Below are 18,369 nucleotides of genomic sequence, written 5' to 3'. Positions count from 1 at the left end.
CTAGTCTTATCTAATAAAGAGGGAATATGCAAGTTGACCATCACGCCATAGCGGCCAAGATAGCCACACCCACAGCAGAGGCAGGGATTCTGTAACACAAGATGGCTGTGCCCACAGTGGAAGCAGGGTTCCCGTAACAAGCCTTAACGAGCAATCAGCAGGGACTTGAGGCTGTATGGTGCTGGGTCGGGGCAGGAACCTGAGGCCGCCCACCCTGCCCTGGTGCCAGGCCTGAGGCCACCCCACCTGCCATGTGGGGCTTGATGGGAGAACTCAGCTGCACCCCTTGCCCCCGGGGCTTGAAGGGGAACCTCAAAGCATGCCCTGGCCAGGGGACCTCAGGCTGCACATTCTGTCCCAGTGCCAGGCCAGGCGACCTGAGGTCGCGCTCCTCCACCTGGCGGGACTTGACAGGAGTGGAGCTGGCCGGGTCTGGGTCTCGCATGATTTTGAGGCACATGTGGGTGGGTGGGGTCTTGACTCTGGTTCCCGTGGTGCACCCCACACTCTGACAGGAGGAAAATTTTCATATACATTTTACTAATTTTCTTTCATTTCTGACATTTCTATTATAAAGAGCAAATAGCTATATTAAAATATTTCCTCTAATTAATTCCCGTTTAATATGCATGAATTTCGTGCATCAAGTAACTAGTCTATAAGAAACATTAATGTCACATCATTAATTTTTACTGGCTATCTTAAAACTTAAAAAAGAACTTTTAGACAAATATTTGGATGAATTAGATCTCATAAGTAACTACTTTAGGGGAATTATAAACTGCTATTTAATACCTTTCCAACAAAAAGTAGAGACATTCACTATATTTCATAGATCTTAGAGGTGGTTGTCTAAGCTAGAATCATTCTTTCAAAGACAATCTGCACTTAACCACTTTTGCTACTAGCTGGTAAGTATCCACCAAAGAAATATTATCATAAATGGTTAAAAGAAAAGAGGAAAGGCATCATTACACTAATACTACTAAATAAAACAAGAAGAGATGTGAAACATTTTGTATTTATTTACAAGGCTTTCATTAAAAAAAATTTTTTTTTTACATCTAATACAGGTAATTCATACAATCAGAAGCCCTGAAATTTTAGGTTTTAACAATACCTTAATGGGAAAACTATGGAGGCTTTTAATTCTCTTTCCTTCCACTGGCATAGTGTCTTAAAAAATACTTACTTTGTTTTTTAGCAACTAGTAGGATCTTTAGAAAAATTTCTGTGTGGGGGCATCATATTCTCTAGTTATGTTATTGGTTACAATATAGGTAAATAAAATGGCTGTAAAACACAATATGGAAAACCAAGCATAAAATCATCACCTCAAAAGAATAAATGTAAAAGAATAGCATTTATTTGTTTTTGTTGCCCAACTTGCAAGTGATAAGACTGTAATGGATTTATATTTACCTGCGTTTACTGGGAATCACCCCAACTTCATCACTTTCACCATCTGGTGTAACCTGCCTGGCTTGCCACCATTCATCATCAGAAGCATTAATAACATGGAGGATATCTCCAAATTTGAAGTTCAATCCTTGACTGGGAAGGCCACTGTCTTTAGTTTTGTCATAATCAAAAAGGGCTCTAGAGTAAAAGGAAAAAATTATAATTATTTGTTATAATGATGTTATTAGTAGTAAACAGTATTCTGAAAATGTTTATAATTTGTGTAATAATTAAACAATATATCATCGTAGGCAAAATAATGACAACCTCAATTTTGTACCTATATAAGACAATGAGGTAAAAAAAAAAAAAAAAAAAAAAAAAAAGACAAAATTAACTTGTTATAGCAATAGTTTGTTATCGGGTAAAACTCTTATTTCTTTCAGTGTTGTATTATAGAAATTTAAAAAATACCTTCAGTACAATCCAATGACAACCTATATTGAATTCTAAAATGAAGACAAATCTAGAGAGTTGTTTTAAATTAATAAACAAAAGTAAATATTAAGAAATACTATTTTTATCTCTTTATTTTGATTGGACATACTTGGGAAAACAAAATCTCTAATAGATGTGACTCATTAATTGTGAATTGTAAGACTAGATCAACAGATTATTTTTCCAGTTATTTATTCCTTTAATTTGTTCATAAAACTAGAGTTAACAGTGTTTTCAGAATCAGTAACAATTTTGAAAAATAACTACAGATGGTTAATAGCTACCAAATATTTTGGAAAAATATTGTATGAATTTAATATAGTAACTGGAAATGTTAAGAGTATTTTTAGTTTCATAAAAAGAAAATGCTGTGACCTTTGACTTGATTAATTAATGTACAATATTTAAAATAATGAAATTCTTAAAAAGCTTTCTTAGAAAAGGACTCCAGCAATTACATTTATAATATAATTTATTCATTCTTTTGTTCTAATTTGACAAGTGAAAAATAGGACACAAATCATATTCCATTTCATACAACCCAACTTTTAAGAACCAACTTTCAAGTAAAACTGAAGAGGGTGGAATTATTTGATGACTAAATGTATTAAATAGTTAATGGTTTTCAAATGTGTTCTTTCAAGTCTTTTCAGGGAAGTAGGTGGAAACCAAAAGTGGGAAGGCTTAAACATATATTAAAGCATTTATAATATATTTCTGAAGAAAAGAATTCTTTAGCTGAAAAAATAAAATTACAAATGATATAAATGCTGTCATTACTCCAACCAATAAATTCTGAAATCTAAGGAATTGTCTACTAAAAATATATAGCTGACCTCAAATAATACAAAAGTTAGATATAGTCACTCACTTATTAAATACTTATTTAAAAAGGTAATGGAGTAGATACGGCAAAGATAAAGATGACAAAGATACAAATAAACATAATATAAAACAGAAAATAAAGTACATAAAAAAAGGAAAATAAAATACATAAGAGGTAGGACAAATGCCAGAAGACATTCAGAAAAGGAAAACTATTACATTGAAACATTTTAATTATAAGTTAATCTTTTGAATTATAAAATATAACAATATTATTAACGAGCAATGGAGAAAAGAAATCACTCCCAACCTCTATTCCCTAATTTGTACTTAAGCTTTGTCTTTTAATATATTTGATTCATAAGAAACGGAACCCATGGAATATATATACGAGTTATTGATCATCGGAGTATAATAAACATCTGTTACTCTACTATCCAACAAAAGACTATAAACAAAACCATTATCAGTAACTCATGTTCACCTCTTGATCCTGATTCCCAAAGATTAAGATTAAAGTACTCTTAGAAGGTAACCACTATTTTGAATATAGTGTTTATCAGTTTCTTAACCCTCACCTTTTAAAAAAAATTTGGTTTATTACATGTATGTAATGACTATGTAATCATGTATGGTTTTACTTGTTCCAGAGCTTCACAAATGGTATACTGCATGTTGCCTTTTGTACTTTGATTTTTTACTTAAAAAATGTTTTAATTGGTTTTTAGAGAAAGGAAGGGAGTCTATAGAACAATTAGTCCAAGTTGGAACACAAAGATGGAAAAACTGAACTGATAAGACCATATGTGGGACTATGTGTTTCATCATGTAACAAACTCTAAAGTAGGGGTGTCGAACTCAATCAGAGAAGGGGCCAAAATCTAAAATCCAGCCTAAATCGCGGGCAGAATGGTTTACTGAACAGTCATAAACTGTCAATGTCATAAACTGACAGCGGAGTGCAGTGATGACAGCGCGGTGTGGGCCACATTGCAAGGCCTGGCGGGCTGGATTTGGCCCGCGGGCCTTGTGTTTGACACGTGTGCTCTAAAGAGATTAGTAAAGACAAAGGAAGACACTTAATAGTAAGTATAGTAAAAATTAGGCAAATGAAAATTCGACAACTATTAAGTCCATGAAATATGAAGTGTTGCAGAAGAAAATAAGTGTGGTCATAATATACTGCTTGACTATGTAATGACGGGTATTACATAGTCACAAGACTCTAAATGCTATTAATTTTAAAAAAATATATTTTATTGATATTTTACAGAGGAGGAAGGGAGAGAGATAGAGAGCTAGAAATGTCAATGAGAGAGAAACATCAACCAGCTGCCTCTTGCACACCCCCTATTGGGAATGTGCCCGCAACCAATATGTACATGCCCTTGACAGGAATCGAACCTGGGACCTTTCAGTCTGCAGACCGACGCTCTACCGCTGAGCCAAACCGGTTTCGGCTAAATGCTATTCATTTTATTAGAAGTGATAGGACTATGTTTGAATAATAGGGAAAGAGACAGAATGAGTGATTTGGTCTGAGAAACCACTCATTCTGTCTCTTTCTCTATTACTCAAACATAGTCCTATCACCCTTCAGGGCAAACCAGCTGGCTTCCATCTATGCACCAGGCCTCTATCCTATCTAATAAAAGAATAATATGCAGATTGACCATCATTCCAACACACAGGATGGCTGCTCCATGTGGTCAAAGATGGCTGACCCCATGTGGACACAAGATGGCCACCATAAGATGGCCAGCAGACGAGGGCAGTTGGGAGAGACCAGGCCTGCAAGGGAGGGCAGTTAAGAGGTTATCAGGCTGGCAATTGGGGGCAAATAGGCTAGTAGGGGAGCAGTTAGACATCAATTAGGCTGGCATGGGAGTGGTTAGGGGGTGATCAGGCTGCCAGATAGAAGCGGTTAGGGGCAATCAGGAAGGCAGGAAGGCGAGCAGTTTTGGATTGTGAGAGGGATGTCCTGCTGCCCACCAGGATCAGGCCTAAATGGGCAGTCGGATATCACTTGAGGGGTCTAGATTGGAGAGGGTGCAGGCTGGTCTGAGGGACACCGCCCCATGCACAAATTTTGTGCATCAGGCCTCTAGTATTTATATATGCTCTTTTTGCTATTATAAAAATTGCCAAGGTAATTGTTACTCAAATGGAGAATATTTCATTACAAGTGAATATAGGTAAATATTAGTGTTAGATGATAGAACATATCAAGCTACAATACTGATTCAGTAAAATAACCACCTTAAAATTTTTTCCATTTATGTTTATTTTGTCTTTCTTTATTATTTTTATTCAAGGGATTATATAAATATCATTAATTAAATTATAATAATATTCCAACTCTTGAAAGATCATGAAATCAGTTATAAAATATTTTCCTTGGTTTGCAACTTATTTTTCTACTACAGGCCCAGCGAGCATGAAATTGTGCGCAGTTAGAGCCCCTAGGCCTAGCCTGGCATCTGTCGCATGGCCTCTGTTGCCCTGCGATGCTACGTGAAGCTCCCCGCCCCGGGATGCTCCACAATGCTTGCGGCTGCCCTCAAAGCTCACTGCTGGACGCTCTGCAAAACTCACCCTGCCCCACCACTGCTCTGAGAGGCTCCAAGACCCTGCAACTGCTCTGTGAAACTCCCCCACCCCAGACTGCTTCATGAAACTTGCTGCCTCCTGGGTGACTAAGCTCACAGCAGCCCTGCAAAGCAGCTCACCACTGCCGCTCAAAGTCCCCAGCCCTGCCCCGCTGCCAGCTCCCTGTCATGGTGAATGGCTCAGGGGCTGGGGGAGAAGAGGGACCAAGAGGTGCTCCATGCACTTCATGGTGACCGGTTACCTGTTCAGTAGTGATACCACCTAGCTCTTCATATATATTAGGATACAAAACTAGGTCAGTAATAGTGAAAATCCTAAAAGAATTTACATGTATAAATAAGGCATGCCATAATTATAATTAAAATTTTTTTTTTTACCTGACATAGAGGGATCGCTTCTGGCTTGTTCGAAGAGAACCTGATCCTGAACTAATGCTACTATTCATCATTTGCTCCCGTAAGTCATGTATTTTGGCTTCAAAACGACTGTATTCTGATGAAAGAAGAGAAATAAACTTGTTTTATATTCTAAAAACTTAAGTAACTTACAAGTATTAAATATGTAACCTGATTTATAATTGGTTAAAGGTGGTTAGAACCTTAAGAGAGTAACAGTTTGCCCATTATGCATATTTCAAAAACGAATAATCTTCTAAATGTACCATTATGCATACTTCAAAAATTAATAATCTTCTAACTGTACCATAAATTAGTTTTGGCTGAATTTGATTTTTCACATGTTAAAGTTCATATCACATTTAATCAATTAAAAGATAATTTTCATGTATCAAATACCAGTATGAATCTTACATTACTGTCTAATTTAACTGTAAATTAAAAAAACTAAAAATTAGAACTTATTATAATTTTTATACTTAAAAAAAGTTTACCTTAATTAATTTTATAATTTATAAATCTTCAAAGTACCAAAATAAGACACAAAAACAATCTGAAGTATAAAACATTTTTATTTAAGGTATTTTTAATATGACAGAAATCTTTTAATTTTTTTACTTGCAGAATTTTTGCCATCTGGAAAAAAAATGAGAAATAGTTTCATTTTTAACTTAAAGGATCCTATCTCTTTTATAGATTTCTTTCCATGTTACTGTAGAGTTGTTTTTTTTTTTTTCTCTCTCTCTCTTCTCCTCCTCCTCTGCTCACAGTTCGGCATAGTCAGCTAGAAAAGGCCATATGTTGATACTGGCTGTTATCTGGAATCTCATCTGGTGCTACTGGTTGGAACATCTCCATGTAACCTCTTCATATGACTACTTGGTTTTCTCAGAGGAAATAGAATCAAGATAACAAAAAAAAAATATTTCTGTGGAGGTTCTGATTAAAAGGCACAGTAGGTGGGCGCGGTACTCACCTCCTCACATGAGCACTTCAAAATTACAACTAAATTATAGAACAAGCAACCTGGATAACCATCTGAAGACTAGTTGAACAGAAGTCCTATCATTTATACTAATAAAATGGCAATATGCTAATTAGATTGGGCTGACCAGCCATTTTTTGGACATCTGACTTCCTTCCCGACAAAGCTATGGTGGTGGGGGCCAAGGCAGAGGCAGTTAGGGGTGATCAGGCCGGCAGGGGAGGGCAGTAGGAGGTGAGATGAGGCTGGCAGGAGAGGGAAAGTGGGGGCGAGATCAGTCTTGCAGGGGAGGGAAGTTGGGGACAAGATCAGGCTGGCAGGGGAGGGCAGTTAGAGGTGATCAGGCAGGTAGTCAAAGGGGTTAGGGGCAAATAGGCAGGTGAGTGGTGAGGAGCCAGCAGTCCCAGATTGCAAGAGGGATGTCCAACTGCCAGTTTAGGCCTGATCCCACTGGCAGTTGGACATCCCCCAAGGGGTCCCCGATTGATGAGGGTGCAAGAACACTAGTTAAGAATATAAAGATGCTGGGAACCCATGCAGTGCACAAACTCTCACTTGCATGGGCTCGGCTCCAAAGAAGACACAGAGGATGAGGAAGTCCATCAGAGACAAATAGGGAGAAACTGAGTTGTGTGGCTTCTGGGCAAGAACTGGAGGAACTCCTGCCACTGTTCCTATGTTGAGTCTAATGGAGTCCACTAAGCCAAATCTAAATCTATACTGGCTTAGTGAACTCCATTAGGTCCACCCTGATGACTCCCTGCCCAACCCAACTTATTCATATTGAGGTTCTCTCAGCACCAATCAGCCTAGAATTGCATTGCATTCTTTCTTAAAAAAAACTTTGGAGAAATTCTGGTCAAGCTCAAAAACAATCTTAAGTATAAAACATTTTTATTTAAGGTATTTTTATTTAAGGTGCCAGAGATGTACAGGGAGAAATTGAGTTATGTGGCTTTAGGACAAGATTGGAGGCTGCCATTGTCTGTGCTGAGCCCCATCCCGCATAGCCTACGAGCATCATATTTCCTGTGGTAAGCCCTCCCGTGACATGGCCAAATCTGAATCTGTATTAGCCTGGTGAACTGTACTGACTCTACCCTAAGGACTCCCTGAGACCCTATCCTAGCCAACTTAAGATGTGGTTGGAGGCTCTTTTAGCGTCAAAGTAGGAAACGGTTATAGGATTAAGCCTCGGACTGACCTGCTGGCAAAGTCGCAAACAAGTCCCAGTTTGGAGGGCACAGCCCTCTAATCATAATTAAACTTTATCTTGTGACTGCTCCCTAGATCTTTCCAGGGTAGCTATAATGGGCTGTGGGAGGTGCAGCTAATGCTGCCAAAATAAGCAAAACTTACAAGAACATTGTAAATTACCTTGTTTACCCCTGACTATAAATAAAACATCAGCTTTGCAGTCTGGATCTGTTCTGTGGCCTTAGCCAGGCACAGAAGATCCACCTAGACCCAGCTTATTCTCTTATCTTTTTTTTTTTTATCTTTCACCAGCCCTCCCTCAGGCTCGCTAAACCCCTGGCTGTGCAGGTGCGGCACACAGCAACAAGCCTGGGTCTGCTTTGCAGTCTCTCTTAAAAACTCTCAAGGAATTCTGTCCACTTCAGGGGGTAGTGGGGTGCCAAACACATAGAAAGGAAAACTGGGTTGCATGGCTTCAGGGTGAGTGCTGGAGGGACAGCTGTGTTGAGCCCTCTTTCCACATGGCCAAATTTGAATCTGAATTAGCCTAGTGAATTCCACTAGTTCCAGATTGATGACTACTGGAGACTTCACTCTACTGCAAAGTTCTGCAGGCCCCCAGGTGGGTGGTAGCTGGCTTTGGTGTACCCTGAGACTTTTGCGGAGTAGCCTCAGGCTAAGATCTGGGGCTAACCCTGGTGACTCCCTGAGATCTGCATTAACCTAACTTGTATACCACCACAGGCTCTTTCTTTAGCTGAGCCTTAACGAAGGTCTTGGGGTGCCTTGGGCCTTTTGCAGACCTACCACAGGCCCAGTACTGGTGGTAGCCATTGTTGGTTCTCAGTGTGGTCCATCTCACAAGCATCCAGGCTCAGCACAGGCATTAAAATGGCAGATCATTTTGTAGCTCCTAATAAGTAGCAATGGGCCAGTCACAGGTAGCATTTGACATTGACCTGCAATAAAGTCTCTCCCAAGAGGCCCCAGAACCATAATTGTTGGCTGGAAGTAGTAAAACTGTCATTATTTGCAGATGACATGAAATGATGTATAGAGAGCCGAAACCGGTTTGGCTCAATGGTAGAGCGTTGGTCTGTGGACTGAAAGGTCCCAGGTTCGATTCCGGTCAAGAGCATGTACCTTGGTTGCGGGCATATCCCCAGTAGGGGGTGTGCAAGAGGCAGTTGATCAATGACTCTCTCTCATCGATGTTTCTAACTCTCTCTATCCCTCTCTCTTCCTCTCTGTAAAAAAATCAATAAAATATATTTAAAAAAAGAAATGATGTATAGAGAATCTATAAAGATTCTACCAAAAAACTATCAAAACTGATAAACAAATTCAGCAAAGTAGGATACAAATACAGTATTTGGAAATTGGTTACATTTTTATACATCAATAATAAACTATCAGAAAGGGAGATCAAGAAAACAATTCCATTTATAATTGTGTAAAAATAACACAGTGAGAAATAAATTTAACCAAGGATGTAAAAGACCTATACTTGGAAATTATAAAACACGGAAGAAACTGAAGAATATTCTAATTAATGGAAGCATATATTGTGTTAAACAATAGATAGTATAGTAAGGTATATACTATTTACTTTTAACACAGTATATGCTTCCATTGATTAAGCTCCTAGGGCAATGGAAACTAAGGAGAAAATAAATAAAAGGGACTACATCAAAATAAAAAGGTTCTGCATAGCAAAAGAAACCATCAACAAAACAACAAGAAAGCCCACTGCATGGGAGAACATATTTGCCAATGTTATCTTCGATAATGGTTTAATCTCCAGCATTTACAGGAAACTCCTACAAGTTAACAAAAGGAAGATAAACAACCCAATAAAAAAAATGGGCAACGGACCTAAATAGATATTTTTCGAAAGAGGACATAAGGAAGGCCAAGAGCATATGAAAACATGCTCAAAGTCACTAAAGATGTGAGAAATGCAAATCAAAACAACAATGAGGTAACATCTCACACCTGTCAGAATGGTTATCACCAATAATCAACAAATGACAAGTGCTGGCGAGGATGCAGAGAAAATGGAACTCTTGTGCACTGCTAGTGAGAATTCAGACTGATGCAGCCACTGTGGAAAAAAGTATGGCGTTTCCTCATAAAACTAAAAAAATGAAATTCCCATTTGACACTGTGATCCCACTTCTAGGAATATATACCAAGAAAACAGAAACACCAATCAGAAAGGATATATGCACCCTACCTATGTTCATAGCAGCACAATTTACAATAGCTAAGATTTGGAAACAGCCTAAGTGCCTATCAACAGATGAGTGGATTAAAAAACTGTGGTACATCTGCACAATGGAATACTACGCTGTTGTAAAAAGGAAGGAACTCCTACCATTTGCAAGAGCATGGATGGACCTGGAGAGCATTATGCTAAGTGAAATAAGTCAGTCAGAGAAAGATAAATATCACATGATCTCACTCATTTGTGGAATATAATGAACAACATAAACTGATGAACAAGAACAGATCCAGAGACAGAAGCATCGATCAAAGGGAAAGTAGGGGAGGGGAGGGATAAGGGGGAGAGATCAAGCAAAGGACTTGTATGCATGCATATAAGCATAACCAATGGACACACACACACAGGGGGATGAGGGCATGAGCGGAGCGGCGGTGGTGGAGGGGGGACAAAAATAGGATAAGGACACATATGTATAAAACCTTAGTCAATAAAATTAAAAAAAAAATCAAATAGCCACAGCTGTCTTGAGAAAGAAGAAAAAAGTTGGAGGTATCACGATACCTGATATCAAATTATAGCACAAAACTACAGTAATCAAACATCATGGTACTGGTAAAAATACAGGTCAATGGAATCGAACAAAGAGCCCAGAAATAAACTCATGCCTATTTGGTCCATTAATATGTGACAAAGGAAGTGAAATAAGCCAGTGAAGAAAGACAAATATCACATGATCTCACTCATATGTGGAATCTAATGAATATATGATAAAGGAGACAAGAACTTACAATGGGGTAAAGATAGCCTTTTTTAATAAATGAACTTGGGGAAAATTAGACAGATACATGCAAAAGATGAAGGTAGACCACCTTCTTACACTATACACAAGAATAAACTAAAAATGGTTTAAAGACTTATGTATAAGACTCTAAACCATAAAAAAATCCAAGAAGAAAATTTAGTAATTAACTCTTTGACATTTCTTTCGTAATATTTTTTTCTGATACATCTCCTCGGGCAAGGGAAATAAAAGGAAAATAAACAAATGGGACTACATTAAACTAATAAATTTTTACACAGGAAAAAACCCCCCCTATCAATAAAATGAAAAGACAACCCACTGATTGGAAGTAAATATTCACCAATGATACATCAATAAGTTAATATCCAAAATGTATAAAGAATACAATTCAACACCAACAAACAAACCATAAAAAGGGGGGGGGGGGGGGGCAGAAGACCTGAATAGACACCTCTCCAAAGAGACATGGGAAAAGATGCTCAACATTACTGATCATCAGAGAAATGAAAATTAAAACCATGAGATATCACCTCACACCTATCAGAATGGCTATTATCAATACATCAACAAACAACAAATGTTGGCAAGGATGTGAACCCTTATGCACTATTGTTGGTAGGAATGCAGACTGGTGTAGCCACTATGGAAAACAGTAAGGAGGTTCATAAAAAAATTGGAAAGTAAAACATTAAAAGGAAGAATTCTAAAAACTGAAATAATAATCATAGATAGCAAGAATTTTATTACCTTCAGGTCGATATTGTGCAACAATTGTGACAGCTTGTCCAGCATTTTTCAAAGCAGCTGCTGCCTGCTCATGGCTGGCAGTTCTGAGGTCAACACTGTTTACCTGTTAAATCAAATTGTAAATTTGAAAGAAAATGATCACATTCTTCACAAATCACAATAACCTATTCTTTAAATAGGCATAAATTTATATGCAATTGTTTTATAACTAAAATATATTCTTGTTCTGATTTACTAAAATTTAACATACAGTGAAAAAACTTATTTTTAATCAAAGGAATTTTATTCACTAAAAATACTTTGCTTAAGTTCAAATGAGCAAAACCAAAACACTTCCCCCAAGTTTTTTAGAAGGTTGTCTATCAATCACTTGAGAAATGTACCTTAAATTGACAACCTGAAAAATCAATATCTATCATCATTTTGTACATTTCATCTCACTAGTAATTTAAGCAATAGAGGAGGGGGATATTGATTTTGTAGCATCCTTTCAACTCCTGCCATATTTTCATTCTTATTTCTCATCTCAGTTCCAATTCTTTCCTTCCTTTCCCAAATTAAAGCTTCATTTTTTTGGAGTTAATACAAAAACAATTATTTAAAAGAATTAAAGTAACTAAGATTTCAAGGACTAACTACATTTAAATAGAGTAAATGTTAATAAATGAGTAAGAAGACATTTTTGGATAAAGAAGGGTGAAATAATTATTGAGAATAAGAAGCAACTTATTTCTGAAAGGATGGCAATACCTAATATATACTTCAAGTATATATCTGAAGAGATTGTACTTTTTCAACTGTAAGAAAAATGTAACAAGACATTCATGGAGCATTACATTCGAATGTAACAAACTTTAAATATTTGTCCCTGCTAAGAACCAGCAACTAACAGAATGTCAGGACCATCACTGAACATTAAATCAAATAAAATCAAATTGATTTAATGTTGGAAAGAAAGAAAAACCAACTAACAGAATGTCAGGACCATCATTGAACATTAAATCAAATTGATTTAATGTTGGAAAGAAAGAAAAACCATCATACAATTTTTACATGAGAACCTGTTTGGTCAGCACCTAATTTAAGGCCTATTAATGATCACCTACCAATTTTGGAAATTGTAGGGATCATAAAATGTACACAAAAGAACATTTTAATTATATAAGATCTCAGTGTTTTATATTATATTTAAAGGATATCATAATGTAAGTAATTTCTTTATTTCACAGATATTTCTAAAGTGAAAACCAAGGTCCAACACCTTAATCTAACCAAATGTAATATAATGTGGTTTTATTAGAGAATATCTCTAGCTGAGGGCTATACAAAACTCAGTACAATATATAAGTAGTTCTAGTTTGAGCATAAAGAAAATCTTCCTAATTTTCAGGAGAACAAATCAGGGAAGGAATATAAAGAAAGGTAAAATTTCACTGATTATTGTAGGAAGCGGTTATAGGGTTAAGCCTAAGACTGACCTGCTGGCAAAGCCACAAACAAGTCCCAGCTTGGAGGGCACAGCCCTCTAAGCATCATTAAGCTTGATCTTGTAACTGCTCCCTAGATCTTTCCTGGGTAGTTTAGTGGGCTGTGGGAGGAGCAGCAAGTGCTGCCAAAACAGGCGAAACTTACAAGAATATTGTAAATTACCTTTGCCCCTATAGTCAGTTTGTCCCTGACTATAAATACAGCATCAGCTTTGCAGTCTGGATCAGTTCTGTGGCCTCAGCCAGGCACAGAATAACCACCTATACCCAGCTCATTCTCGTCTGTCTTTTTTCTCCATCCTTCACCGCCCTCCCACAGGCTCGCCAAACCCTTGGCTGTGCTGGCGCGGCACAGATTATTTTGAGAAAAATCATAATTTTGAAATATTCCTGAGCATCAAATCCTTATGCTACAGAAAAGAGTTGAAGACTATATAGATCTAAAAGAGAATCATTCATTAATAAGAAAACAAGTTAAAGACTTTCACTGAAAGTCTTTAAATATCACTGAATATTTTAATGGAAGATTTATCAAATATACTTTAGAAAAATGCTTGTACTGAGACATTTGTGTAGATAGTCTCAGGGTCCCTTTTCTAAATCAACACTTAAAAAAGGAGATATAATTTACATAAAATTTATAGTTTTATTTTTAACCAGAGGCCCTGTGCATGAAATTCATGCACAGGTAGGGTCCCTAGGCCTGGCTGGCGATCAGGGACCATCAGGGACTTCTGGCTGCCGGCCATGGCCTTCCTTTGTTCTGTGCACCCCCCAGGGGCCAGCGTATGTCATAGAGAGTGGTTGAACTCCCAAAGGAGCAATTTGCATATTAGCCTTTTATTATATAGGAGGATCCTCATCTGAGGACATGCTGAGAGAGAAAAGGGGGGGGGGGGGTTAGAGACAGAGAGACAGAGAAACAAAAGAAGAGAGGGAGAAAAGGAGGGAGGAAAGTAGAGAAGGAGGAAAGAAGGGAGGGAGAGAGGGAGGGATGTGAGAAACATTAATTGGTTGCCTTTCATATTTTCCCCAACTGGGAATCAAACCTGCAAACCAGGTTTGTGCCCTGAATGGGAATCAAACTGGCAAACTTTTGTTGCGCAGGACAAAGCTCAATCAATTGAGCCATTTTGACTGGGCTAAAATTCATACTTTTAAAGAGTAAAATTTAGTAGTATTTAATATATTCTTAAGAATGTACAACTATCAAAATGATCTAATTCCAAAACATTTTCATCACTCAAAAAAGAAATAATTATTAACAGTCTTTTCTCCCCTCCCTCTCCTCTTAGTCCCTTGCAACCACTAATCTACTTTCTGATTCTATGGATTTGTCTATCATATAAGTTTTAAATAAATGGGGTACTACAATATATGACCACTTACACTTGGCTTCTTTTACTTAAGAATGTTTTCACGATTCAACCTTGTAGCATGTATCAATATTTCTTTAATTATGGCTGAATAATATCCCATTGTAATGAATATTCTACAAATATTTTACTCTTTTTAAATAGAATTTAAATACTCTTTAGATACTATTGTAAATAGAATTTTCTTAATTTCACTTTCAGATTGGCCAATAGTATACAGAATAGAGTGATTCTCTGTCCTACAAATGGCTAAATTTGTTTATTAATTCTAATAGTTTTTTGTTGTTGGATTTCCTATGATTTTCTATATATAAGATCATGGCATCTGCAAAGAGAGATGGTTTTCCCTTTTGATTTGGAAGCCTTTTATTGGGTCGGCAAATAAGTAATTGCGGATTTTTTAAAGAAAATCAAAGACAATTTTTTCATGGAACTAAATAACTTTATTCTGTAATGTATTGCCCATTTTGATCAATGACCTTTTGCCATCTTTCAGGCAGCATCATAATCCCACGTTCAAAAAACTTCTGGTTTTTATTAGCAAAAAACTGAATCAGGTACGATTTGACATCATCATCATTATTGAAATTTTTACCATTCAAGGAGTTTTGTAAAGATCGAAACAAAAAGTAATCAGATGGTGCAAGGTCAGGACTATATGGTGGATGTGGCAAAACATCCCAACCAAGCTCCATTAATTTTTGCCGAGTGACCAAAGATGTGTGTGGCCTTGCATTGTCATGATGGAATACAACACCTTTTCGATTTGTCAATTCGGGCCGCTTTTCTTCAACTGCATTGTTTAATTTCGTTAGTTGTTCAATGTAGACATCAGAATTGATCGTTCGGTTGGGTGGTAAGAGTTCAAAGTAGACAATTCCTTTGTAATCCCACCAAACTGATAACAAAACCTTCTTTTGATGAATATCAGCTTTTGATGTTGTTTGAGTTGGTTCACCTGGCCTGCTCCACGATCTTTTCCGCTTGATATTGTTGTAAACAACCCATTTTTCATCGCCAGTTATCAGTCGTTTTAAAAATGGATCATTTTCATTACGTTTCTTTAGCAAATCGCAGCTGCTAATGCATTGCGTTAACTGTGATTCTTTCAGTTCGTGAGGAACCCATGTATCGAGTTTTTGAACATAGCCAAGTTGTTTTAAGTGATTTTCAATGCATGTATGTGATACATGAAGCTTCTCTGCAATCTCACGTGTTGTACTGTGACAGTCCGAATTGATTATTGCTTTGATTAGGGCGTCATCAACTTCAACTGGACGACCAGAGCGTTTTTCATCTTTGAGTGAAAAATCACCAGAACGAAATTTGGCAAACCAATTTTGACACTGCCGTTCTTTTAAGGCTTCGTCACCATAAACAGCACATAACTTTTTATGAGCTTGCAATGCGTTTTCCCTTTGCGGAAATAAAAAAGCAAAATATGACGAAAATGTTCCTTTTGATTTTCCATTTTTCAACGAACGCCAAATGAAAACTACAAAACAGATCAAAAAACTTTTTTTACTGATTAACAGCTGAATAGCCAACTATCAAATAACAAAATGTGTTTTACATTTGTACTACGTCTGCAAACCTAAAAATTCAACTGAAGCCATATATGTGTGAAACCCGCAATTACTTACTTGCCGACCCAATATTTCTGTTTCTTTCCTACCTGCCCTATCTAGAAACTCTAGTAGTGTTTTAGCATTTTGTACGATGTAAGCTATCAGTTTTTTTGAGACTTGTTATAAGGTTGAAGTTCTCTTCTGTTCCTAATTTGTTTTGTGTTTTCCTAATGTAAAGGTAATGGTTTTCAACAAGTGTTTTTTTTTGGTGCCTAGAGATAATCATGTGGTTTATGTTCTTTATCAAAATGGTGTCTTCTTTGGTTGGATTTTGTATGCTGAACCAATCATGCATCTTTAAAGTCCCCTGGATTATAATGCATATTCCTTATTTTGATAGTGCATAATTCTTTTCTATTCTGCCTGATCATTTGCTATTTTGTTGAGGATTCTAGTATCTATATTCATATGGGATACTGGTTTGTAGTTTTCTCTTCTTGTGCTGTCCTTGTTTGTTTTGACCTAAGAATAACACTGATGTTGCAGAATGAGTTGGGAAGGGATCTTCATGTCTACTCCTTTTGGGGAAGAGTTAAGTCTTCTCTAAATTTTTGGTATAGCAGTGAGGCCATTTTATCCTGGGCTTTTTCCTTTATGGAAAGTTTTGATAAATCCAATCTCCTTAATTATTTAGGTGTATTTAGATTTTATAGCTCTTCTTGAGTTAGATTCAATAGTTTATGTCTTTCTTTCTCAACAATTATATGACACATACAACTATATACCATATGTAATCTATATAACATATTATAAAATGCCTTTTACCTTTAGTAACAATTTTTGAGTTAAAGTTTACTTTGTCTGATATTAGGATAGCCACGTTAGGTGTTTCTTGGTTACTGCTTGCATGGTCTCTTTTTTCCAACCCTTTCTTTTCAATCTCTGCTGAAAGTAAACAGCTTTTATTTTAAAAAATAAAAATCTAGAATATGTCCCTTGTAGAAAACTTACAGTTGGATCTTATTTGCCAATCTACCCTGTCAATATCTTATGTTTTAATCCTCACATGTTGATTTTTTTTCATTAATTTTTAAAGAGTGAAAAGGAAGAAGAGAGGAGAGAGGGACAGAGGAAGTGAGAAAGAGAGAGAAACATTGATGTGAGAGAAATATCAATGGCTGCTTCGCACGTCCAGGGATTGAGTTTGTAACCAAGGTAGGTGCCCCTGACCAAGAATCAAACCTGCGATCCTTCGGGGTGTGGGCCAATGCTCCAACCACTGAGCCACGTCGGCCAGGGCATATTCTGTGCTTAATCCATTTACATTCAGTGTGATTATTAAAAAAGTAAGATTTACATGTCATTCATTTTGCTATTTTTTTTCTTTATGCCTTGTCTTTTTTGTTCCTCTATCCCTTTATTACTACCTTCTTTTGTTAAATAGATGTTTTCTAGTGTATCATTTTACTAATAATTCCTTTCTCATTTTAAAATTATGCATATTTTGAGTTATTTTCTTAGTGATTTCTCTAGGTTATAATTAACATCTATTAAATAATCTTTGGATTAATACTAACTTAATTTCAGTAGTATAGAAAAACTGTTCTAACTGTGGCTCTATCCCTTTTGTGACACTAGTATCATATTTACATGAAACCTTTGTATAATGTGTGCCTAAAATTGTTTTATTCAGTTATCTTTTAATCAGATGGAAGAAAAAAGATAAACATTCACTGATGCTGTTTTACATTTACCTATGTAGTAACTTTTAAAGATGTTCTTTGTTTCTTCACATGGATTTGGGTTACTCTTTAGTGTCCTTTTATTTTAGTCTGAAGGAATTCCGTAGTATTTCTTGCAGGGAAGGTTTACTAGAAATTAACTTCCTCAGCCTTTATCTATCTTGGAATATCTTATTTGTTCTTCATTTCTGAACCATAGTTTGGCTGGATATAGAATTCTTGATAAACAGTCTTTACTTTTAAAAACTCTGAATATGTCATTCCATTTTTGTGAGCTCTGGCCATTATTTTAATTGTTTTGACAAGAAATCACTTGTTCAACTTATTGAGGCTCCCCTGTATGGGCATCATTTCTCTCTTTCTGCTTTTTAAAAAAAAAATAAAAATATTTTATTGATTTTTCACAGAGAGGAAGAGAGAGGGACAGATAGCCAGAAACATTGATGAGAAAAACATCCATCAGCTGCCTCATGCACACCTTGCACTGGGGGTGTGCCCGCAATCAATGT

The 18,369-nt window shown here is 36.6% G+C and overlaps 1 protein-coding gene across 10 annotated transcripts in view; it reads right to left on the bottom strand.

The window, feature by feature from the left end:
* The window catches only part of DLG1 (discs large MAGUK scaffold protein 1), a 237,004-nt gene that overhangs the window by 51,069 nt on the left and 167,566 nt on the right, over window positions 1-18,369 (bottom strand). For all 10 annotated transcript variants that reach the window (XM_084871554.1, XM_084871550.1, XM_084871555.1 and 7 more), the window contains 3 exons: window positions 11,688-11,790; window positions 5,712-5,826; window positions 1,423-1,599 (listed from right to left, as the gene is read on the bottom strand). In XM_084871554.1, coding sequence (XP_084727680.1) covers window positions 1,423-1,599; window positions 5,712-5,826; window positions 11,688-11,790 — 395 coding nt within the window. The remainder of the gene's footprint in view (window positions 1-1,422; window positions 1,600-5,711; window positions 5,827-11,687; window positions 11,791-18,369) is intronic.

Source organism: Pipistrellus hanaki (genome assembly GCF_964339955.1).
Source record: "Pipistrellus hanaki genome assembly, chromosome: 2".
Classification (NCBI taxonomy): Eukaryota; Metazoa; Chordata; class Mammalia; order Chiroptera; family Vespertilionidae; genus Pipistrellus; species Pipistrellus hanaki.
The sequence above is the reverse complement of the archived record's forward strand: the minus strand, read 5'-3'. Positions and strand labels throughout refer to the sequence as shown.